This window comes from Hyperolius riggenbachi, chromosome 5 (assembly GCF_040937935.1).
Source record: "Hyperolius riggenbachi isolate aHypRig1 chromosome 5, aHypRig1.pri, whole genome shotgun sequence".
NCBI classification, from domain to species: domain Eukaryota; kingdom Metazoa; phylum Chordata; class Amphibia; order Anura; family Hyperoliidae; genus Hyperolius; species Hyperolius riggenbachi.
Window position 1 is genome coordinate 371,114,706 of NC_090650.1, and position 26,623 is coordinate 371,141,328.

At 45.9% G+C, this 26,623-nt stretch overlaps 1 protein-coding gene across 1 annotated transcript in view; it reads left to right on the forward strand.

The window, feature by feature from the left end:
• Window positions 1-26,623, forward strand: part of CHMP4C (charged multivesicular body protein 4C) — a 56,021-nt gene that overhangs the window by 14,399 nt on the left and 14,999 nt on the right. The window contains exon 2 of the mRNA XM_068234862.1: window positions 16,526-16,703. Coding sequence (XP_068090963.1) covers window positions 16,526-16,703 — 178 coding nt within the window. The remainder of the gene's footprint in view (window positions 1-16,525; window positions 16,704-26,623) is intronic.

Below are 26,623 nucleotides of genomic sequence, written 5' to 3' on the forward strand. Positions count from 1 at the left end.
AAAAATACGGGCAATACGGACATGGTTAATTTGAGGTCATTTGGACGGACTGCCCGTCTAAAGACGGACGGTTGGCAACCCTGCAGAGTTGTCTAACTTTCTCTCTGCTAATTCCCTGTTGGACCCCTTCCAGTCTGGCTTCCGCCCTCAACACTCTACGGAAACCGTTCTCACTAAGGTTGCCAATGACCTCCTAGTTGCTAAAGCCAAAGGCAGATTTTCGGTACTAATACTCCTAGATCTGTCCTCTGCCTTCGACACTGTTGATCATACCCTGCTTCTCCAGACCCTCTCAACACTGGGAATCAAGGGCCTAGCACACTCCTGGCTCAACTCTTACCTGTCTGGACGTTCTTTCATGGTCTCCTATGCCAATACCAACTCCTCTCCACGCCCACTGTCTGTGGGAGTACCACAAGGGTCCGTCCTTGGACCCCTCCTCTTTTCCATTTACACCCATGGCCTGGGACAGATAATAAGCTCTTTTGGGTTTCAATACCACCTCTATGCTGATGACACCCAAATTTATTGTTCTGCCCCAGACCTCTCCACACTACTATCAAAAGTCCCCAAATGTCTATCCGCTGTATCTACATTTATGTCATCCCGCTTCCTTAAACTCAATATGAGCAAAACGGAGATTGTGATATTTCCACCTTCACTCTCTGTTCCACCTCCCATTGTCACAATCCATGTAGAGAACACCCCAATAGCATCAACCCCCAAAGCTCGTTGCCTAGGGGTAACTCTGGACTCTGAGCTCTCCTTTAAACCACATATTAACACTTTAACTACCTCCTGCTACTTCCATCTCAAAAACATTTCCAGAATCTGTCCCTTCCTTTCACAAGAAGCAACTAAAATGCTTGTGCATGCCCTAATCATCTCCCGTCTTGACTACTGCAACACCCTACTCTGTGGTCTACCAAAAAGCAGACTGGCACCTCTCCAATCCCTACTAAACTCTGCGGCCCGTCTCATCCACCTCTCTTCTAGATCCTCTGAGGCAGCCCCTCTCTGCCAATCCCTCCACTGGTTACCAGTTGCCCAAAGGATCCAGTTTAAACTTCTCACACTTGCATACAAAGCTCTACACAAGCTGTCGCCTCCATACATTTCCTCTTTAATCTCCAGATACCTCCCCGCTCGGACCCTCCGTTCCTCACAGGAGACCCTTTTGTCCTCCAGCCTAGTCACCTCCTCTCACTCTCGCATCCAAGACTTCTCACGGGCGGTCCCTCTCCTTTGGAACTCTCTCCCTCAGCCGGTTCGTCATGCCACGAGTCTGGAAACCTTCAAACGTACTCTGAAAACACACCTGTTCAGAAAAGCCTATAATTTGCTATAGGCAGCGCTGAAGGCACACTGGCTCACCCACTAATCCTGGTGTTTCCTTCCCCTTTGTTTCCTCCCCACTACCCTCTAGATTGTAAGCTCGCAAGGGCAGGGACCTCCTCCTAGTGTTTCTCATACTGCTGTAATTTTAACATATGTATATGTACCAACTACATATCAACTATGTATGTATCTGTATTTATTCTATTCAATGTCATGACTGTACAGTGTCTTGTATTTCTTATGTATATTTGTTCCCCATTATTTGTTTGTACTATGTACAGCGCTACGGAAGATGTTGGCGCTATATAAATAAAAAATAATAATAATAATAATAAAGTAAAATGCTCATTGGGGCACACAGAGATAACAACCATACAGACAGTATAGTTGGCCTTGGGCGGTAAAAAGTACAAATCCGGCCCTGGGCATGATGACATAAAAATGCTTACAGTATCTCACAAAAGTGAGTACACCTACAAAGTTTTTTGTAGATATGTTATTATATCTTTTCATGGGACAACAGTGAAGATATGGCACACTGTAAAGCAGTCAGTGTGCTGCTTGTAGAACAGTAGAATTTGCAGTCCCATCAAAATGAGTTGCGTGTGATCCGGTATTATTCATGGAGAGAATCCGAAGACATAACAACAAAAGTTGTTTAGGTGATACGTTTAATGACTAACTGTACAAGATTTCTTTGCAAGCTTTCGAAACTTTAAGTTTCTTCTTCAGGCATGTTTCAGAACTGGATCAGAACCATCAGAAAGCTTGCAAAGAAATCTTGTACAGTTTTTAGTCATTAACCTGCTGAGCGGTCTGGACGAGCTCAGCTCGTCCAACACCGCCAGAGGCTGCCGCTCAGGCCCTGCTGGGCCGATTTTCGTGAAATAAAAAGCAGCACATGCAGCCGGCACTTTGCCAGCCGCGTGTGCTGCCTGATCGCCGCCGCTCTGCGGCGATTCGCCGCGAGCAGCGGCGAAAGAGGGTCCCCCCAGCCGCCTGAGCCCAGCGTAGCCGGAACAAAAAGTTCCGGCCAGCGCTAAGGGCTGGATCGGAGGCGGCTGACGTCAGGACGTCGGCTGACGTCGATGACGTCACTCCGCTCGTCGCTATGGCGACGATCTAAGCAAAACAAGGAAGGCCGCTTATTGCGGCCTTCCTTGTTTATTCTGGGCGCCGGAGGCGATCGGAAGAACGCCTCCGGAGCGCCCTCTAGTGGGCTTTCATGCAGCCAACTTTCAGTTGGCTGCATGAAATAGTTTTTTTTTTATTTAAAAAAAACCCTCCCGCAGCCACCCTGGCGATTTAATCAGAACGCCAGGGTGGTTAAAGGTATCACCTAAACAACTTTTGTTGTTATGTCTTTGGACCATCAAAATAACTCAACGTATAGCCATTAAAGTGAAACTAGTGAAACTTTTATTATTCCATTATTATTCCACATTATATTCTGTTCTAAAAGATTAGTCACAGCATGATAACCTTTGTGGGGGAAAAATAAAACTTCATTACAATTTATGGAAATCCTATTCAAGCCGCAAACCCGATCGACCATGAGGGCCCGACATCTTGCAGAATGTCCGATTGATATGCTCCGCAGGAAATTGGCTGCAACATCAATCAAGCATACGCTTGGCTGCACCGATTTTCATCTGATTCAGATGGTTGATCGGCCGCCAAGTTGCTAGATGTATGGCCACCTTTAAAGGACAACCGAAACAGAGGGATATGGAGGATGCAATATCAGTTGCAACCAGTTGCCTGGCTGTCCTGCTGATCCTCTGCCTCTATTACTTTTAGCCATAGAACCTGCAGAATCATGCTGATCAGGTGTTTCTGACATTATTGTCAGATCTGACATGATTAGCTGCATGCTTGTTTTTGGTGTCACGACTGCAGCCAAATAGATCAGCAGGGCTGCCAGGTAACTGGTATTTTTTAAAAGGAAATAAATATGGCAGCCTCCATATCCTTCTGACTTCAGTTGTCCTTTGAACTTCAGGTTTTCAACCTTAAGGCTGGTTTCACAGTGGGACGTTACAGGCGCACGTTAGAGCAGCCTGTAACGCACCCCACCGCACAGCAATGAAAAATCAATGGGCTGTTCACAGTGCCCACGTTGCGTTACACAGTAACGCTGCGCCACCAGACAACGTACTGCATGCAGTACTTTCTAAGCGGCAGGGCGATAGACTGCTTGCACATGCTCAGTAACGTTGGGGAGGAGCGGAGAGCGGCCAGGCACATGGCTAATTAATATTCACTGCACTCAGTGACGTGCAGTGTTTACTTCCTGGAGCGGCCGCTCTGTGCAGCGATTGGCCGGCGGGACCACGTGATGCCGCATGCGCACAAGAGTACGCATCACGGCATCACGGACGCCAGAGTGAGCTGCACAATGCGGCTCACTCTGACGTCCACCTTAGAGAGCACCAGGCGTTGCGCTAGGGGCACGTTATGCGACCATAACGTCCCCTAAAACGCAACGTCCTGGTGTGAAACTAGCCTTAAGGTGGTACTATAGTCAAATATCCAGAGCAATACTTTCCATAACCAACTACACACAGCGGCTGCCTCCCTTTAAGAGGGATACGGAGTATAAATTCAATCATGAGAGCAAACCTGTGTTGGGACTCCCCAATAATCACACCCTTTCTCTCGTTAACTTCTTGAGACCCTCACAACCTGGTGCCCATCTTGCAAGGGTCATAAAACAAGTGTGGGTGTAATAATTTTGACAGTGGTTTTTTTTTACCTATTTTGTGGTACTTTTTCAGTTGCAGAGTGTTGAAAAGTTATTTTAATTACTTACAGACCGCTCCAAGCCAATCGGCGTGGACGCGTTGGCAGCCCCAGGATGTGCAGTCCTGGGGGCGTGTTTTGCAGGACATCGCGCGAATGGTGGAGCAGAGCTCCGTCATCAGTCTCCCAGCAGCGATCACCGTTAGGAGACTGTTAGACGGTTGTCTATTTACATTGTATAGCGCTGCGATCTAAGGCAGCGCTGTACTGGGGACAGCCGTGTCACTTGGCTGTTTCCTGGAGAGGTTCACAGAGCGATCGGCTCTCATAGGCCAATGTCTATGAGAGCCGATCGCAGGGATTGGCTGGCGGGGGGGAGGGAGGGTCTAAAATAAAACAAATAAATAGCAAATTTATAAAAAAAAAACAACAATAAAAAAATAAACAAACATCCCAGCAGAGATCAGAGTCCATCGACAAAAAGCTCTGTTGGTGGGCAGAAAAGGAGGGGGGAATCACTTGTGTGCTGAGTTATATGGCCCTGCAGCGAGGCCTTAAAGAGGCGTACGTTAAAAAGAGGCGCTGGGAAAAAAGGGCGCGGGGTTTTAAACGATAAACATGGATAACGTTTAAAAATATAATGTACTATATTTCGTTTAAAAATAATGTTTTATAAAGTTATAAATCATTAAATAATGTTCATGAAATCGGCAATTGTGAAAACGTTAATCTTCCGTTTAAAAAGTGAAACGTATAATAACGTTTAAAAAAAATTAGTAAGTAACCCTCCCTGTACCTACCCCTAACCCCTAGACCTCCGTATTGGTGCCTAAACCTAAGACCCCCCTGGTGGTGCCTAAACCTAAGACCCCCCTGGTGGTGCCTAAACCTAAGACCCCCCTGGTGGTGCCTAAACCTAAGACCCCCCTAGTAGTGCCTGTCACGGACGGTTGCGGGGCCGCAGGCGCGTCCTGTAACCGCCCGTGAAGAAAAAGCGATCGCACTCGATTCCCTGCATCGATTGCGCTTCAAATCGATACAATCTGGGTTGAGTGTGTAGGGGCAGCTGAAGTCCTTTTCTTAGCAGAGAGAGAGCACCATCCTAAAGGCTGGATGGCTCTTTTGATATGCTAATGAGCCTGGGCCCAGAGAGTCCCTGGCTTCAAGCTGTGCGGATGGCCCATCCATCAGGTATAAGGTGACACCTAGCTGATCTCATGTAGATGTTAATTAACCAAGGGGTGATCAGGATGCCTAGGTGCAGCCAGGCAGGCTACAAATCTCCGGGAGGTCTTGACACCTTGCTCACTGGTAAAGATCAAAGGGAAGTCAGCTGTTAGCAGCTAGAACACATCCTGAATAAACCTGAGTCTCATAGCATAATCCATAACTTCCCAGATCTGTTATATTTCTGGGGTTCCTGAGATGGCAGCTTCGCCAAATGTGGGGGAAGTGTAGCATGAGCCCCGGTGCTGGTTCTGAGGAAGTTTCAGAACATTCTGAGGTAAGGACTGCCAGTTAGGCAGTTTGAAAATGCCCTGATGATACCACAGGGGTCCCACCCCTCATGTCTGGTATCAGGGCGCTGGGTAAATCGAGACAGACCTGAAAATGTTAATAAATCTGCCCTGACCTGTACGGTTCTGTGAGATAGAGCCCATATATGGGTAGATATGATTTCTAGCCCCCAGGACAAGGGGAGGGCTCATCTCATCTTCTAAGGGGGTGTATGGCTCCCCGCCCTCACTCCCTCCTACTGAAGCAGGGGCATAAGAATGGCAGAGGACCCAAACTCAGTGTCCTCCACACAGGCCCAGATTTACATCAACGGAGCCTATAGGCACAGATGTCCTGGCACCCTAGACATTGCCCTCCATGAACCCACAAACACCTGCCAACCGCACTGCAAGCGTGCTGTCTGTCCCAACTGTCACTTCTCCCTTACATACCTTGTCTGTCATAGGTAGCTACAGGTTGCCCTTACGTAGCCAGAGCTCTCCTCGGTATTAAGTAGCTAGAGGTGTCCCCGACTGAAGGGAGATCTGGTCAGTGGAATGCAGAGACCGAGTTGAGTAACCTCTCATTTACACTCCGCTCAGGACTCTGCATAGGGAAGGTGGTGGGAAGCGTTCGGTGAGAGGAGTGAGCCACCTTTCTATCATCAGGCGCCTGTAGGCACGCGCCTACACTGCCTTATGGTAAATCCGGCCCTGCCTCCACACTGAAACATCTTGAACTCATCAGATGCCAGCTTGAGGATATGCTGGCATCCACCTGGTCTGAACTCTGAACTCAAATTGAAACCCAGAACTCTGTTTTCCCACAAAAAGGACATCTTTCCAGGAACTAAGTATTTTTCTCCCTTCTTTTATTTTTTATACTGGCTATTACTGTCTTAATAATTGTGATTTTAATAATTGTCTGTATATATTAATTATTTATATTGCGTGAATAAACGACTTTCTCCAAGTCATTCACTGTCCGCTACCCTGCTTATCAGCACACACAGAACTGATCCCGGGTCTCTGAAGATACGCTACTGTTTGTTTGTTGTTGGCTAGACAGAATACCGTGTGTTTAACTGTTTTATTCGCAGGACTAGTCAGTCAGTTAGTGGGCTCCACGGTCCCATGGTAACCGCGGTGGTGGCAGTTTACTCTGAACCAGTAGGTGACGTTGTAATTACCCGTGTCTCACCGGCTCCCTTCTGAGTTGTCTGCGGCTAATTCTTAACGGTTCCTGCGCATTGACTGCGACCAGAGTTCGCACGATCTGTGCGCTGGCACCGTTTAGAAGGCTAAGTGCGGTCAGCCACTAGGGCTCCTGTGACAGTGCCTAAACTTAAGACCCCCCTGGTGGTGCCTAAACCTAAGACCCCCTGGTGGTGCCTAAACCTAAGACCCCCTGGTGGTGCCTAAACCTAAGACCCCCTGGTGGTGCCTAAACCTAAGACCCCCCTGGTGGTGCCTACACCTTAGACCCCCCTGTGATAAGCATTAATAACGTTTCAAAAAAATATTGTGCGGTTTTTCGTTTAAAAATAATGTAAAAAAAAAAATTGTACTGTTTTTCGTTTAAAAATTATATTAAAAAATGTATAAATCATTAAATAATGTGTGATTATGAGAAGCAGTTATAAAACATTAAGTCTCCGGGCACCGCTTTTAAAACGTTATTTTTCTCCGGCGCCCTTTTTTCCTGTTGGGCGCCCATTAAACGATATTTATTATGGGAGTGAATGGCGGCGCCCGATTTGTCCACTAGCCTCCTGCGCCCTTTTTTACTGTTACCCTTAAAGAGAACCCGAGGTGGGTTTTAAGAATCCTAATAGCAGACAAAGGCTGGGTCTGCATATACTGCCCAGCCTCTGTTGCTATACAGCATCCCTCCAGAGCCCCCCTGCGCTCTGCTCTGCCCCCCATAAATCACACGCCGTGCTGGCGATAGGCAGTTTTCGCCAGCTGGCTGTTCACCTCTGCCTATTAATCTTGCCGCTCCCCCGCCTCCTCTAGGTTGCCGCTCCCCACCCGCATCCCTTCTATCCCCATTGTTTGGAGGGATGGGACGCGTGCGGGAAGTGGCGACCTGGAGGAGGCGGGGGAGAGGCAAGATTGATAGGCAGAGGTAAACAGCGGCGTGTGATTTATGGGGGGCAGAGCGCAGGGGGGCCCTGGAGGGACCCTGTATAGCAACAGAGGCTGGGCAGTATACGCAGACCCAGCCTCTGCCTGCTATTAGGATTCTTAGAACCCACCTGGGGGGGGGGGGGGGGGGGGGGAGGATTAAGGGATAAAGCCTGCGGTCCTTAAGTGGTTAAATGAAAGATGAAAAATCATCTCTTAGGACAAACTCTGGACTGGAGAAAAAGTGACTTTGATCAGGCCCATGAGTACTTTATTACTCTTTAATCCTACTTTTCAGGCCATTAACCATGCCAAAATGCTGAAGCAATATAGTAAGAACACTACTACTTGATTTCTTCAGCATTCAGCTTATTGATCTAACGAAGCAGGAGTAAACCTGCAAAACACATTGTCCCAATTTTTGTGCTAATAAACATATTTTATAATTTATATTAGTTGTATCACCTTTGAGAGGTAAGCCAACAACTTTCTTTTCTTTATTATTTATAACTCATTTATGTTCACTTCAGGTTTGCTTTTAAGCTCACTTTTCTGCAGAAAGGGCATTTATTATTAGCTAAAGGCAATTATTATTCAGTTTCAGAGTGATTTTTACAGGAGGTTGTAAAGCCTGTGTGTGATAACTAGGAATGTTAATTGTTTGAAGGGCTTGTTTATTCTTTGAGGTTAACACTTACATGGCCTGATTAGAGCAAACTCTGTTCGGAGATATTCAGTCCAATGTCCATTCTGTGCACGCGCCCCATACAACCTGGTAATAAGCACTGCGCAGGAAATGTATATTTCCTTGCATTGTAATACTACTCACTTTGTAGTGATGCTTCAAAGCTGAATGTACAACTACATTGAAGACAGAGAAACTGGTGGGCCCAATTGATCCTGGACAATCCCCCTATCAATCGTTTTCTTAAAGGACTTACGAGCCCAAGTAGGTAAAGAAAGAGATGTACCTTGATCACTTTTAAATGCACGGAGGACGCCATCTGCGCCCTCTGTGCAGTTCCGCCGGGTCCCCGCAGTGTGATAGCCCCCCGTGCCGCTCCCGACCCCACAGACGGGGTCGGGCTCCCCTTCCTCTCCTAAGATGGCCGCCGGAGCTGGCCGCGGCTGCGCAGTCCGCATACGCGTTAGTGCGGCTGCGCGGCTCTAGGGCCCTCCCCCCGATCCACGCTACTGTGCATGGATCGGGGGGGGGGGGGGGCCTAGAGCTGCGCAGCCGCACTAACACATATGCGGACTGCGCAGCCGCGGCCAGCTCCGGCGCCCATCTTAGGAGAGGAAGGGGAGCTCGACCCCGTCTGTGGGGTCGGGAGCGGCACGGGGGCTATCACACAGCGGGGACCCGGCGGAACTGCACGGAAGGCGCGGATAGTGTCCTCCGTGCATTTAAAAGTGATCAAGGTACTTCTCTTTTTTTACCTATTTGGGCTCGTAAGTCCTTTAAAGAAATAATCATTCTGCTTGGCAGATATTTTAATTGATCTGAGCATAACTGGTGGAGATAAGATTGCAAGTTGGATTCTTTAGTGGTGTGGATAGATTAAAGGGAACCTAAACTGAGAAGGATATGGATTCTCCTTTTAAAACAATACTAGTTGCCTGATTCTCTTACTGATCCTGTGTCTCTAATATTTTTAGCCACAGCCCCTCAACAAGCAGATCAGGTGCTCTGACTGAAGTCAGACTGGATTAGCTGCATGCTTGTTTCAGGTGTGTGATTCAGCCACTACTGCAGCTATATAGACCGGCAGGGCTGCCAGGCCACTGGTATTGTTTAATCATCATAGGTAGCTACAGGTGCCCCATAGCATTAAGTATCCAGAGGCATACATATGAAATCGCCGCCATTGCTGATGGATATAGCTGCTATATGGCTTACCCTGTTATGGCTTATCCTGCTCCGGCGGCGTTAATTACTATTCCCCCTCAAGGTCCACGTGGATGGTGGGGAATAATGTAATTCAGCTTCCTGCTAATGCTGGCGGCCAAATTACAGTGTTTTAAAAGTAACTTCAGCTCTGTATTCTAATAGCGCCAAAGTTACTCACTGTGCGCCGCTATAGCCGTAATTCCTATTATAGTATTGAGTAGCTAGTGGTGCCCCTGACTGAACGGAGATCTCGTCAGTGGAATGCTGAGAGCAGGGTGAGTAACCTCTCATTTACATTCTCATCATGATTCTAAGAGTAATGGTTAAAGAGACACTGAAGCGGAAAAAAAATGATGATATTATGATTTGTATGTGTAGTACAGCTAAGAAATAAAACATTAAGATCAGATACATCAGTGTAATTGTTTCCAGTACAGGAAGAGTTAAGAAACTCCAGTTGTTATCTCTATGCAAAAAATCCATTAAGCTCTACGACTTTCAAAGTCATGGAGAGGGCTGTCTTCTGACTTTTATTATCTCAACTTTTTCTCTGCCAGAGGAGAGGTCATTAGTCCACAGACTGCTCTGAAAGAATCATTTTGAATGCTGAGTGTTGTGTAATCTGCACATATTATAGAATGATGCAATGTTAGAAAAAACACTATATACCTGAAAATAAAAATATGAGAATATTTTCTTTGCTGCTAATCTTCTAGTAATTATTCATAGTACACAACCAATTCATTATATCATATATATTTTTTTCGCTTCAGTGTCTCTTTAAGGGCTCTGCCTCTGATGCAGGCGACCTGGATTCAAACCTCGGCTCTTCCTATTCAGTAAGCCAGCACCTATTTAGTAAGGAGTTTTTTGGGCAAGACTCCCTAATGACTGATACCCATCATGCAATTTCCCATAAGATAGATGGGTTGATAGATAATTTCTGACAGACCCGATCACTTTGATGCAAATCGATCAGAAAAACCATCGGCAATTGAATCGGACCTGTCGGAAATTATCTATTCGACCCAACTATCTGATGGGAAATTGCATGGTGTGTACCAGGCTTAAAGTGAACCAGAGACGAAGCACCCTCATGTATTTTACCATGTATATCAGTGGGAACATTAGAGAAAACACCTACCCTGCTCTCTGTTGCATTATTTACTGTTCAGATTGCTTCTTATCAGCCCAGATAAAATCCCCGACTGAGCATTCAGTCTGGCTTTGCTATAATGATTCAGCTATAATGATTCCTGAGCAGAGCCACAAGGGGGCAGGCTTGGGCTTGAAAAGACAGCACAGAAGACGGACTCAGCTATAAAGATTCCTGAACAAAGCCAGACTGAATGCTCAGTAGGGGATTTTATCAGGGGTGATAAGAAACAGGCTGAGCAGTAAATAATGAAACAGAGAGCAGGGTAGGTGTTTTCTCTAATGTTCCCACTGATATATATAGTAAAATACATGAGGGTGCTTTGTCTCTGGTTCACTTTAACACTGCTACTGCCTACTAAGTGTGATCTAGTGGCTGCCTTGCAAGCGCTTTGAGTCTGACAGGAGAAAAGCGCTATACAAAACTGTGACTATACTCCAATGTCTGGGAAGCGGACTGGGAAGACTGAGAAGTGGAAAAACTGAGGAAATCCACCTGTTGGCCAAGCAGCAAAAACCCTGTGTTATCACTCCCAACACCTGTAGCCAGTCTTCACTATGAGCAGCAACACATGATTACTGCTGCTTGGCCTGCAAGTGGATTTCCTCAGCTTTACCACCTCCCAGTCCAACACTGCAGTACTCCTTCCTAACCTGATGCCACTCCCACACATCCTATTGGTGCACAGGCTGGGGTCTGAAAATAAAGCTTTGATGAATAATGTATTCATATTACAGACTTTAGTTCTGTACTACAATATACAGTAGGTGTGTCATTGTCACTGTTTAGAGAAAAGAGTCAGCAGCAGACCATACTTCATTCTCTGTGTTTGCAGAGCTTATCCGGACTTTGTACAGGGATGAAAAGAAGTATAGCGAATCAAGTTACAACTGAAGATTATTAGGCTGCCTTCACACACTTTTACCTGTGTTTTTCGATTCTGAGTTTTTCAGTTTTTCAAGTCCCGATTGCTCTTTTGTTTGGGCGAGTTTTTATGCAATTTTATGGGAATGTGATTTTCTCATGCATATCAATGACGTTGATTTACATGACAAACTATCTAATTACGGTAACTTTAGAATTGGGAGCAATTTTTGCGTAACAAAAGTGATTTTTTTCTGCATTTTTATTTACTTAAACTATATGCTAATCACATCTGTTCTGAAAAAAAAAAGAATAGGCTGTCTTTTTTTTCTGAAGAAAAATTGCATGAAAAAAGTTGCACAGCAACGCATGTCAAATGTGATACCATTGACTTGCATGAGATGTGTGGCGAATGTGAAATAACAAAAATGGAAATCGCACACAAATTCTGTTATGTGTGAAAGGTGCCTTATACTGAAAGCTTGCACTTTAAATCTACCAAACTACTCAAATAAATTGTATCATCCTTATTCAAAACTATCTGCTTTAAGGGCTCTTTCACAGTGGGGCGTTAAAGTCGCATGTTAGAAAATGTTCCAATGCAGACTAAAGGTCCGTACACACGCCGGACTGCAGGAAACGACGGGTCCGTCGTCACCTCCTGCTGGGCGTGTTTTCAGCAGACAGTCCGGCGTGTGTACAGTCTGTCGGCAGACTGATACGGCTGTTTCTGAGCGATCCGCCGGGCGGATCGCTCAGAAACAGCCGTATCAGTCTGCAGACAGACTGTACACACGCCGGACTGTCGCTGGAACGCCCACCCAGCAGGAGGTGACGACGGACCCGTCGTTTCCTGCAGTCCGGCGTGTGTACGGACCTTAACGCACAGCAATACTAAGTCTGTGCGACATTCTCAGTGCACAAGTTGCATTGTGTGTAACGTGTAGCATTATTAGAAAGTGCTGCATGCTGTGCGTTTAGCAATAAATCTGCTGCGTTATGTGTGTTGCACATGTTCAGTTATGTTTTTTTTTTCATGTAGTGCATGCGCCGTTTTCGTTCCATCACTGTGCAACAAAAACGGCGCACCAAATGCAGGGCTAAAGAATGCACTATAATGTCCAAGTTATAGTGCACAATGCGTTGTGTTAGGGGCACGTTGTGCGACCTAAACGTTGCATTAAACGCAACATCCTGATGTGAAAGTAGCCTAACTTATGGCAACACGATACAATGCTCTGCTATAAAGAACATTTTTGTTTCAACAGTAATCAGCATCCAGTTCTGCTTATTTACTATGAGCTCAGGGCCCTTTTCCGGTAGGCGTGTTTGGAACCAAAAATTGGATCGCGCCCATTTTGCCGATTGGCATGTAATTCGCGGTGCTGTTTTTCCACTAGTGCCATTATTTTTTTCTGAATCACAATCTCCGACCTGCTGCATTTTTGGTGCATTTGCGATCCTATACTTTGTATAGGAGCGCAGGAAAATGTCATAGCAATCTTGCCGCTATGCAATTTTCCCTGCTATTTGGCAATTCAAACTTGGGATTGTTTTGTCTCGTCGAACTACAAACGCACCACAAATCACACCATACCGTACACATGACTGTTCATTATCGGATTGTGGAAAATGTCGTGTTAGTTAAAATTATTATTTATATAGTGCTGGCATCTTACACAGCACTGCACAGATTATATTGTCTGCCCCTCAGAGGAGCTCACAATCTAATCCCTACCATAGTTTTACGTCTATATGGATTGTAGTCTAGGGCCAATTTAGGGGAAGCCAATTAACATTTCTGTATGTTTTTGAATGTGGGAGGAAACCGGAGTGCCTGGAGGAAACCCACACAGACACAGGGAGAACATACAAACTCTGTGCAGATAGTGACCCAGTTGGGATTTAAACTGGGGACCCAGCACCACAAGCAAAGAGCGCTAAACAAACCACTATGCCACCATGCTGTCTGAAAAAGAAAATGTAAGGAAACATGATTGTGTCACATGGCGATCACGTTTCCTAGTGGAAAAGGGCCCTACTGTACACTTGGGTTCACATGCCAAAATCTTAGAAAGGAGGCTAGTATACTGCATTATTTATCAGGGCTCCATTTAAGACATTTTAAGCACACTTCAGTAGAGGAATTCTGTTTTGTCGCTGTCATCATCATGTGTCTGTCACCAGCTAAGTAGAAAGTATTGTTATGGTATTCAAAATCACACCCAACTGCCAAGCCATTGACTGGTGTACAGACCAGTTTATCTGCATCTGGTATGTACACTCCCTAAGCACTCTTTTAGGAGTAATAAGAACAGATTTGCTTATCATGAGTCAAAGGAAATTGGACATTTTCCTTTTGAATTCTAGTATAGCGATGGTCATATCTAGGAGAACTCACAGAGAAGCATGTGATTTGCTTGATCAGCTGATAGATTTGCAAAGCTTTGATTTGCTGTGATCACATCCTACTTTAGCACACGATCATGACTAGCAAATCATAGACTTGCATATCTATCACCTGACCAAACTGATCACATTCTCCTCCATGGGTTCTCCTAGACACGACCATCACCATTCTAGAAAATATTTCAACACTGATCAAGAGGCTTCTTCAGTTCAAATGATATTACGGTAAGTAATACTTGTAAATATATATACATGGATTATATTTATTGAGGCATCAGAGACTATATCAGTGCTATATAGATACTAAATAATTATAATAACTAGAGCAGCGGGGGAAAACCAAGATGAACATATATAGAGTAGGAATGGTTAATGAGATGCAAATAATTCTGAGTTAATGTAGGAATTTTCTAATTTGTACATCTTGAAAATCAATCAATCAAATTCTGTAACAATAGTGTCAGCAGGATAACAGATTTCCGATTATGTGGTGATCTGCAGTATCACCAATAATACAGATACTATATCTGATTATATGATGATCTGCAGAATCATCAATAATACAAATATAGTAAGCAAGTGGCGTGTAAGACGTGACAGAAGTCACTAGCTTTATTGCACAAAGTGTAGTGAATGGTGCAAACAGTACGTTTCTGATAGAATCTCAGCGGTAAGCTCACCAGTGACGAGGGAGGTTACAGATAGAACCACAACGGTAACCTCACCAGTGGCGAGGGCCCACAAATATGTTTTTCACTACTGATTACAGCTATCAAAGGTCTGAGCGCTAACACGAAGTATTCGCAACAACAGACAATTTGCAAGTGAACTCAGTGTTTAAATACACAAAGGTCCTCTCAAGGTACCGCCCCAGGCTCCCGGCCAATCAGAGAGGGGGTGTGTGCTCACTGACATCAGCTGACCTGCGGGTCAGCTGACGCTCCTCCTCAGGGAATAAAGGACCTGCGCGCTGTCCTAACCCTGTGTGCGGCTGAAAGACCTGTCCTCGGCGTGCGAGATGTCTGAGGCGCAGGGACCTCCAAGACTTGAGCGGTGGAGGCGGCAGCCGCGCCACTCTCCGCCGCAGCAGCACTGCCGATGCTCATTACAAATTCTATCTTGGCTGAAATTGATTGGTCCATTTTCAAGCTTCCCAAACTGGCCTACAGAATTAGCATAATCCTGCATCAATTATTAGCTCATTGACCCTTCTCTAATAGAGAAAATACAAACACCATACAAGTAGGGCCCGTTTCCACTAGGGCGAATTCGCATGCAGACAACGCATGCGGATTCGCATAGGCAATACAAGTGGATGGGACTGTTTCCACTTGTCAGTTTTCATTTGCGTTTTTATGTGCAGAATTTTTCTGCACGGTAGACCCTGCAGAATTCGCCTGCGTGTGGAATGCAGGCGAATCGCAGGCAATGTATTTAATAGGGAAATCGCATGCGTTTTTTGCATGCGTTTTTTGCCGCGATTTCGCGTGCGATTTCGCATTGAAAGTAATGTAAATTGACACAGGCAGTGACATGGTTAAAATCGCCCTGCCTATGCGAAATCGCATGCGAAATCGCGGCAAAAAACGCATGCGGAATCGCATCCGCATGCGATTTTGTCAGCGATGATATGCGGCGATTCCGCACCGCTCTAGTGGAAACGGGCCCGTAGTGTTTATGCCTGGTACACATGATGCAATTTCCCGTCAGATTGACAGTCAAATTGATCATTTCCGCCAGGTCCCGATATGATTTCCGATTGTTTTTCTGATCGATTTTCTGATCACTTCTATACGAAATCGATCAGAAAAACGGAGATTATAGATTTGACCATCAATCTGATGGGAAATTGCATCGTGTGTACCAGGCAGTAAGCCAGGATTTAAATCTGGTGCTCTAATTCTGTACAGCAAGAGTGCCAACCACTTGGTATTAGTACAGGTCTGTTTATTTTCAATCGCCACAGAAATATCATACGAACCTACATTGATATGAAAGGGTGAGCCATTATTTGCAAGGTTCCATTACAGATCAACCGAGGTGACATGTGACATGAGATACACATGTGTATTGTACATTGCCAAGCACTCAAATAACTATGCTGTGCTCGTTTTTTTCTTTCTTTGCCTGAAAAAGTTAAACATCATAAGTGACAGTTTCTGTCCGGGTCGGTACTGGGTCCGACCATAGCATAATTCTCACTAATAAGGAATTACAGCCATAAAACATGATCCTGGCAGAAAATAGCTTCTGAGAGCAGGAAATAGATAAAAAGGGTCAATATTCATATAATTGAGCTTTGGCATACTTCAATGAATGTGTCATTGAGCAGAGATCATGAAACAATAAAAACTATTTTTAAATAGAAAATAAAACTGTGGGATATCTAAAAAAAAGTTATTTTTAGGAGGAGGAGGAGGATAGATACAGTTGTTTATCCCATCAGTTTATTTTCACCTCGTATGTCCTTTAATAACATAAATATTCTTTTTTTTTGTGTAGCTGCCCTGCAAGCCCTAAAGAGGAAGAAGAGGTTGGAGAAGCAGCTGACTCAGATAGATGGGACTCTCTCTACCATCGAGTTCCAGAGAGAAGCACTAGAGAACTCTCACACCAACACTGAGGTGCTGAAGAACATGGGCTATGCTGCCAAAGCCATGAAGTCCGTCCATCAAAACATGTAAGTTATTCTCAAGTGGAAACGTTTTTATGGTATGTAAAAAGCGCAGAGTGAAAAGACAACGGGCAGCTGCTCCACTTTCCTTGCTTCAGTTGTTGTATGTAACTGTATTTACGCTTTAGGGGAGCAGACAAAAATGGTGGCGCATCCGATATATAGTCACTCACTATTTATCGGGGACACTGTAATCGAACCTCCTTGCCGCTAATTGTGGTTTTTACTATTGCCGCCTATGGTGGCAGGGAGTAGGGTCAATTAGGCAGGAGGTGAGGGTTAGGCATGAGGGCAGAGCCGGATTTAAGCCAAGGCCACTTAGGCCATGGCCTAGGGCACCAGAGGATTAAGTGCGGGATTGCAGCAGGCTATACTAAGGGAGGGGGGAAGGGTCACCTGGCTACCTATACTGGAGGGAGGGGGTCATCAGGCTATCTATGGGGGGGTCATCGGGCTTCTTATAGAGGAGGGAAGGGGGAGTCTTCAGGCTATCTAAACTGAAGGGGTAGGGTTATCTGGCTACCTATACTGGATGTGGGGGGAGGAGTGATCTGGCTACCTATACTAGAGGGAAGGGTAAACGGGCTACCTATGCTGGAGGGAGGGTCATCAGGCCATCTATACTAGAGAAATGGGGGAGAGGTCATCTGGCTACTTATACTAAAGAGGGGTGGCTGATGACATGAGGGTGGAGTGGTTAGGGCGAGGCAGCGGGAATTAGTGATGCTCAAATTCAGCTTCGGGAGATACCCGGATAGTTGCAATCGGGATATCTCCCAGTAACGCTGTGCGGGCTGGGCGGGGGGGTCATGCTTACCTCTCTGACGTCTTCTTTGCTTGTCCCTCGGCGCCTCCCACGATGTGGTCCACGCGCATCACGTGACTACAAACACTTCCTCCTTCAACCCGGAAGGAGGAAGCGTTTGTAGTTACATGACCGCCGCGTGGACCGCATCGTGGGAGGCGCCGAGGGACGAGCAAAGAAGACGTCAGAGAGGTAAGCTTGACCCCCCCGCCCAGCCCGCACAGCATTACTGGGAGATATCCGGATTGCAACTATCCGGGTATCTCCCGAAGCCGAATTTGAGCATCCCTAGCGGGAATGGAGTGGTTAGGGCGAGGCAGCTGGGGTGGAGTGGTTAGGGTTAGGCAGCGGGGGTGGAGTGGTTAGGATTAGTGCTTCTCTCTGGATAGTGTACTGGTCAAGGGCTCTGCCTTTGACATGGGATACCAGGGTTTAATTACTGGCTAGGGTCAGTACCTATTCAGTAAAAAGTTCTTGGGCAAGACTTCCTAACACTGCAGGGTGGCCCCTTGAGCGAGAAAAGTGCTATACAGATGTTAGGATTATTATTATATTTCTGTTAGGTAGCCAGGGTGGAGTGGTTAGCCAGTTAATCTGCAGTGTGTCTACTTCCTGCTTTCATGAAAGCAGACAAAGGTTTAACATCCTGTGTTTACATACTAGCTGAGGACTGACGAATTTCTGTGCTGACATAGCTGACAGGTCAAATTACACTTGTGATTACTTGAAAATGAAGGAGAATTAGGCTCTTCTCTCTGAAAACACACAGGGTGCATGTATCTCTCTTTTCCTTGTGTCCTGTGCAAGAGTTCAAGTCCACTTTAACTACAGCTTTAAATGGTTTTTTAGGTTTGCCAATAAGGTTTAAATGCATTGATTAGGTTATAAATAGATGGGAGGAAGTTTATAGTCGAGTTTCAGCAGAAAGTGAGTTGATTGCTTTTCAGTCTGCAGTACTGCGATACCAAGTTTAATGTTTAATAGAAGTCATCATGTGCTCCAACCATTCAGTGACGGGGATAAGGTGAGAGGTGACCAATGCTGATTCAAGTTGCTGGAACTGCCAACACACAGTTCATTGATATGACTGGGATCACGGCGTAGCTAAGGAATCAGTATTTCTTTCAGTAAAGGCAACAATGCCACAGACTATTCATATTGCTTACATAGAAAGCTGGTTTCTATTTAAAGCACACCCAAACTGAAAATAAAACCATGATGTAGCCAAACTTGGGGCTTCTTCCGGTCCCCCATAACTGTCTTGTCCCTCAGCTTCACTGACTGCCACTCCATCTCTGTACATCGCCCTCCATCAGTTTGCTGAACCGGGCATGTTCTGTCCTCATCGCGCACTCTACTTATGCACACACAGAGGCGGGGCAAGGTACTCCAGCACCCAAGGCTGAGACACCAAAGTGTGCCTCCCCATCCCTCCCATCCCAGCCATCACACACTGATTGCTATTAGAGTTAAGGTGGCCATACACTCGTCAGATTAGCAGCAGATAGATCATCGAATAGATTTCTTATCTATCTGGTGTGTTCTAGGAACATTTTTTACTAGGATAGAATTCCAATAGATTTCAGTTTGGCATTTCTGATGGCATTTTTTTGCCATCAGATTTCCATTAGGGCCAATGCAAAATGTTAAGCAATCTCAACAGATCGACCTAAATTTTCCACCCTGCCTGTTCGATGGAAATCAATCGAAATCGATTTCCGCCAATCGGTCGATTGGTCAACCGATTTGCAATCGACCAATCGATAGATCCATTTTGATCGATCGATCGGCCAGAAAATCGGCTGAGTGTATGGGCCCCTTAAGAGTTGCCCCAGGGAACCTAACCCCTCCTATACGTTAGTCTCTAGTTATCTGGCTTGCAGTCACTGCATGTAGCCTCTCTTCTTATTTCTCTCTGCTTCAAACACAATAGGTGAATGATAGCTGAGTGAGTTGTGCGCCCCTCCTAAACTGCGCCCTGAGGCTGGAGCCTCTCTCACCACTGCCCAGACCTGTGCACACCAGCCATGCTCGAGGGAAGCAGTAAATTAGGCCACATGCGGTAAATGGACTAATTGGGCTCCGCCATAGGTGACAATGTAAAATATCAATATTTAGGTGCCGGAGCAGAAATTTGGATGCTCAGTAAAAAGCGGGGGTTAGGTTTGGGTAGCTAGTGTGCGGGGGGTGATGGTGGGGGTTAGGCAGGTAGTGTGTGCGGGGGGGGGGGGGGGGGGTGTTAAGGTTTAGGTGTTGGGCAGGTAGTTTGTGCGGGGGGGGGGGGGTGTTAAGGTTTAGGTGTTGGGCAGGTAGTTTGTGCGGGGTGGGGGGTTTAAAGGTTAGGCGTTAGGTAGCTAGTTTGTGTGGTGGAGGATTAAGGGTTAGGTGTCAGGGGGAGGGTTCTGTGTGAGAGTAGGGTTAGGTTTGGCCATAGTAAAATATTATTATTTAATGCCGATTTTTTAACTATCAGCCTTACGGGGTGCCCAAATTTCCAGGTGCCTTTATTTGATGTATGCTGGCCGAGAGCGTTCTAGACATGTGGAGTTACAATTCATTTGTGCAAGTCCAGAAAGTTCTCGGCCATGGCTGCTGTGCCCAGCTGTTTGTGGGCGTGCATGAGTAGAGTGTGTGGGGAGGAGAGAACATTTGCTGTGGCTTTTATCAGGGGGAGAAAGCACCACAATGAAGGGATGGGTGGCAAAGGTGAGGGGGTGTGAACGCGGTGGCTTCCCCAGGACCGCCAAATGCTGATTGGTGTCAAGTCCTGGGGGAGTGTTTTGCAGGAGACAGCGCTTGCCGGCGTGGGAGCGATCCAAGCGGGTGGGGCTGGAGGAAGCCCCTGGTATGTACTGTATAAATCTTTTTATTTCATTGAGCTCTGGTACACTTTAAGGTGTAAATCTGGCGTTGGATATAAAAACCTCCCACTTTAACTTTATTTAAATGTTGTATAAAAAGATGAGGAAAAATTAGCAAAAACATCTTTACTATGGGTGGAAAGACAGAACTCTCTCTCTCCCTCCCCCCCCCCCCCCCCCCCCCCCTCTCTCCTTTGCTACCGTCTTTCCCCTAAAGTAAGACCTACCCCGAAAGTAAGGCCTCCCTTATATTTCAAGCATGCTTGAAATATAAGGCCTACCCCGAAAATAAGGCCTAGCTGGGGGCGGGACGCTGTGTGTATGGGCAGGTGCGTGGACTCTTACCGCACCTCCCTTGTGGCTGCGTCCCCCTCCGTTCCTGGTAATTCCTCTGGTGGCGGCGGCATTGTAATCCATCTGTGAGGGCGCCCTGTGACCCTCACGCAGTACGCTAGGCCAGCTCTGCGCTGGCGCTCTCTTCCTGTCATCATGTGCGCCCGGCAGATGCGTCCCAGGCGCACATTGATTAATCTGCCGGGCGCACATGATGACAGGAAGAGAGCGCCAGCGCAGAGCCGGCCTAGCGTACTGCGTGAGGGTCACAGGGCGCCCTCACAGATGGATTACAATGCCGCCGCCACCGGAGGAATTACCAGGAACGGAGGGGGACGCAGCCACAAGGGAGGTGCGGTAAGAGACCACACACCTCCCCATACACACAGCGTCTAGCCCCTCCCACCCCCGAAAATAAGACCTAGCACACATTTCCTCCCCAAAAAGAATATAAGACAGTGTCTTATATTCGGGGAAAGACGGTAAAAGGCATCTTCACAATTTATATACAGCAAAGTAAAACACCATTGTTTAATCCACAAAAGCTATAACAAGTGGACAAGCAATGTGCGTGTATCCTGATGCTAATTGTTGGATAACAAGTGCTGCATACATACCATGGACGCTAATAATGTCTCTCGTGTGTGGTCATGCTATTGAATATCTCTGTGGGTTCTACTGATCTGAATTCAGAGAAGAGAATTCTTAGCTTGCATCTGCGGTAATTTCAGCAAGTTTCTTCTATTATGATATATGTATTGTGTGTGTGCTATTGTATGCTATCTATAATGCATATATTATACATCTACGTCTGGTCTCAGAACCCAACAATAAAATACCTCCTAATATCTGCTGTTTCCATTGATCTGCATGCACCCTGAGGGTACTGCAGCACAAAGCACGCAGCAAGTACACCATATTGATTGCCATTACACATAAATTATTGTTGAAAAGGGAAATACAATCACCAAAACCTCTGTGTGATCTAAAGGAAGCAATATTTAATATTTAAAGAGGAACTGTCGCAAAAATTTTAAATTGTAAAAAACATGTAAAAAAGTAGTATGTTTCTCACAGAAATAAATAAGCCATAAATTACTTCTCTCCTATGTTCCTATCACTTACAGTAAGTAGTAGAAATCTGACATTACCAACAGGTTTTGAGCTAGTCTATCTCTTAATGGGGGATTCTCAGCATGGCCTTTATTCTTTATAAAGACATTCCCTGAAAAAGATTTGTACAAACATGCTGGCCAGCTTCCATACTCGCTGCACACTTTTTGGGCAGTTGGACAGAGTAACCGGCATTCACTAAGTGCTTTTGAAAATAAAGATAACCATGAGAACCCCTCATGAGAATATGGGCTAGTCCAAAACCCGTCAGTTCTGTCAGATTTCGACTACTTACTGTAAGTGACAGCAACATAGGAGAGAAGTAATTTATAGCTCATTTTACTCTAGAGGAAGCGTACTTCTCATTTATATACGGTATGTTTACATGTATTTTACATTTTAAGATTTTCGCGACAGAGTTCCTTTAAAAGGTAATATGTACTGTTTCCTCTTTTTTTTATGTGTGAGCATCTTAAAGGGGACCCGAGGCAAGAGGGATATAAATGATGACATGTTTATTTCTTTTTAAATAATGCACATTGCCTGGCTGTCCTGATCCTCTGTCTTTAAGCCATAGACCATGAACAACAATGCAGATCAAATTGTGACAAGTTTAGTTGCATGCTTGTTTCACGTGTGTGATGTAGACCCTACTGATCAGAAAGATCAGCTGGGCTGCCAGGCAACTGGTATTGTTTAAAAGGAAATAAATATGGCAGCTTCCATAGGGCTCACCTCAGGTTCCTTTGAAAGCATTAGGCCCGGTTCACATTAGCGTTCGGTGTCCGGATTAGCTGGGTCGGATCCGGAACGTATACTGTACAAACAGAACAAACGTTATGCATAGCAATGCAAAGTTTATGCGGCCGTTCACACGCATCCGTTCCATACGGATCGGAGCCGGATCGGATCCGGACTCCGGACACTTTTCCAACACGCTCTATTTTTGTGTCCGGATCATCCGACCGACGCACCCGGACCGGAGCCTGACTACACCATCCGGCAATAGAAACCAATGGGAAACAGAAAGCACAGAACACACTGGCTATAAAAACCTGATGTTCTACCCCACTTCCTATGTGTTTTCTAGCGGCCATTTTGGATGGCGACACATGAGCCCAGCATTTCTGGAGTGGAGCAGCAGTGACTTTGTGCTGGAGCTGTTTGGCAGTATGTGGGAGGTGGAGGTGAGTCCCTACACAGCAGAGGACCTGATTCTACATGTGCACCTTCTGCTGACCTCCCAGACCCCAACAATATTTATATAGTTTGTATCTCTTTTACCAAACGGATCCAGATCGCAGCCGTATCAATACGTATGCAAACGGAACGGATCCGGTCCGGTCATCCGGTCCGTTCTTTACAGAAATGCAAGTGTGAACGGGGCCTTACTCCTCATTTTTACAATCATCATTACAGTTCACATGCAAATTTTGCAACCACGGTTTTCACTTTTGGACAGCAACTACTATAATTTTATTGGAAATCTAACTGGAATGTATGGCATTAGCTAGGTGTAAAATAAACCCAATTTCACTGCTGTTTGTTTGACTGATTCACAAGTATTCACAAAGCAGGAAGTACATTTTATTGCATCTCTTCAGACTTTACCTGCTTTGCTGGACTTATCACAATGCCAGTTTTATCCTACAATGGACCTCACACAGTGGGAGGTATTCTTGCTTTGCATATGGAGTGTCTGAAATCACTTCCATCTCATCATCAGCAATCGTGAGCAAAGCAAGGCAGCCTGTACAATGGAATATGTACAGCTACTGAGCAGTGACCTTAAGGGGCCCATACACCTAACGATTTTCCCGCCGATATACAGCCGTTTCGATCACAGTGATCAAAACGGCTGTAAAATCGCTGCGCACACCGCTGACAGAACGATCGATTTCCGTCCGAAATCGATCTTTCCCGACGACCCATCCGTGCGGGAGATTTTTCTCGGTCGCCGGCGGGTCGGGAGTGCGTCGTTAGCGGCGTTCGAATGCCCGACATTACCTGATCCGGCCGGTGCGAATCCCCGCTCACTGCTGTCTCCTCCGCTCTGGTCTGGTCTTCGGCATGCTTCACTTCTTCCTGCCCGGCAGGAAGTTTAAGCAGTAGAGGGCGCTCAGAAGTTTAAACAGTAGAGGGGGGGGGGGGGGGGGGGGAGCAGCGGCAGCACCACCACAGATTGTGATCGGTTTCAGGCTGAAATCGGTTCACAATCTATTTGCAGTAAAGGTGGCCATACGATCCCTCTCTGATCAGATTCGATCAGAGAGGGATCTATCTGTTGGTCGAATCTGATGGCAAATCGACCAGTGTATGGCCACCTTTAGGAAACCGGAGTAATCACAGGCACATATGTGTAATGCAGATGCATGTTGCGTGCATTTTAATGCGTTTGCGATGCGAACATATGCTTTTTGTATGCGTTTTCAGATTTACATTTATGCAAATCACTAGGAAGATAACAGGAAGCGGAAATACATAAAAAAAATATTTCGGGGGAAAACGCATATAAAAACGCATGGAAACGCATAAAAACACATACTATTGCGTTCCCATTGACTTTCATTATGTGCGTTTTTGTTGCGTCTATGAATATTATGCAACACAACCTGCGTTTTCCAAAACGCATGCATAAAAAACGCATATGCGTTTTTTATATGCGTTTTTTCCTGCGGCCCATAGACTTCCCTTAGCAGCAAAAATGCAGCATTTTATGCAACGTTAGCGTTTCTGCTATGTGTGCGTCCAGCCTCAAAGTTTACTGTGCTGGCAACAATTCACTGAACTGCTAATATGAGCCAGAAAGGATTGCTAAAAAGTAAAAAAGTCTGCTTTATGTAAGTCACAGTGTCACCCCCACCCCCCTTTCCTCCCCACACACACCACCACCACTATATTCCAAAGCAATCTCTTATTTAAATATAAAAAGTAAAAACTTAATTTTTTTAGGATAAAAAAATGATAAAGATTTTTTCTTAGTAAAAGTGCTATCCTCTGCAAGTTTGACTCTGGTTGCTAGGATCCAGAAATATCCAAAACATCTCTTGTGACTGTACCTAATTAGGCTAATGGGTGACTGTGTGTGGCAGACAGAGGGTGACAGCTAGTGGCAGGTAGCAGGCAATGGGTAGTGCCAGACAGTGGTTGGAATGTAGTGGCAAATGGCTAGTGGCAGATAGTTGGTCATGACCCACACTGCTAGCTTGGATATTGTTTTAACAGGTTCTTTAGGTGGGACAGCAGCCATTTAGTACATGATGTTGCACTGATCACATAATCACAGTGCTGTTTTAAAGGTGTTAGCAGGGCCGGCCCTAGACTTTTTGCTGCCTGAGGCAAATTCAACGCCGCCCACTGTATTGTAAGTGGGCGGCGTTGCAGGAAGTGACGTCAGTGGAGCGCACGCTGGCCTGGAACGAGGAAGAGGTGAGTCTTCCCCGCCCATGCCTCTTAGGAGTAGCGTCTGCTTTTGAACTATTTAAGGCTGGAGAGGAGCGCAGATCGGAGGACCCAGGCGAGAGAGGGGGGGTTCGACCCCCCTCCCCGCCGCTAGGCCCAATACCCCCGTCCTGCCCGCTACCCCTCCAGCTCGGCGGCCGGCTCCCCGCACCCACCGACGGGCGGATGCCGCCCCTAGAAATGTGCCGCCTGAGGCAAAAGTTTCACCCCGCCTCATGAGTGGGCCGGCCCTGGGTGTTAGGGCCTGCTCACAGTGCACAGCAATGAACACTGCTCAAGATTATGCTCAACCCGCCAGTAACTTGCCTTAAACTCAATCTGCCTGTTCACACCAGTGCTGTGGCCTAGGAAGAAAAAGTCCGGTTGGCATTGTTTTGTTGCACTGCTATGTGTCACCACTTTGAATGAGACCATGTCGCACGGCATGGCAATGGGTGCCACCCAATTTAACCTGTCAGTAAATGCCCTTATAGTGCTGATTTATTAGGTTTAATTGTAATGTACAAAATCAACATAAATAATGCTATAATATTTGTTACTATTCAGAAAAGTCCTTCTTATTTATACTTTGGCTTCAATTCATCAAAGGGTGTTCGATAACAAAACCCCGGTCCTTAAAATACCGCATTCGGTATTTTACACTTCACTGTGCTAATTCATCAATATTTTCCCATGTGTGGTAGAGGTTCCTTAAGTTACCGAACTACTAGGCTTCAATTCATCAAAGGCTGTTCGATAACAGCAGAGTGGTGCAGAGCAGCTTGGAATGTCCCTGTGTTGTTACAAGCTGATAACAATAGAAGGCATCCAGACATCCCTTTAGATGTAAAGGTGTTATAGTTACTGTTATTTATACTGCCTCTGCTGCTCTGAATCTGTCGATCAGTCTTTCTTAACATTTTATTTATTTGCCACAACGTAGATGAACTTCCTGGAGACATTACAAATGCCATGCTTGGTGATTTCACCACCAGCATCTTTGCATTATCAAACAGGGCCTGAAAGGGTTACACCACCGAAGGGAATCTGGGGATATATTTTGACCCGTTCTCTCTGCTCACTGCTTGGGGGGTCTGAAAGCTTGTGTGGAGAAGCCTGTGTGACCTATCAGCGGCACTTGCAGGAGAACAGGGGCTGTTTCTATTGGCTGCCTGCTCCTGCTAATCATGAAAACATTCACACAGAAGGCTTTCGAAGCCTGTAACGACAGGGGAGAGCTTGAGATAAACACCGAATGTGTTATCGAATGTGGGAACCTTGATGAATTAACATTTGTTGAGCACATGTCGGTAATTTATCTCATTGCTGTGTCATTTCAGCTTCTCATTCGGTAACAGCTTTGATGAATTAAC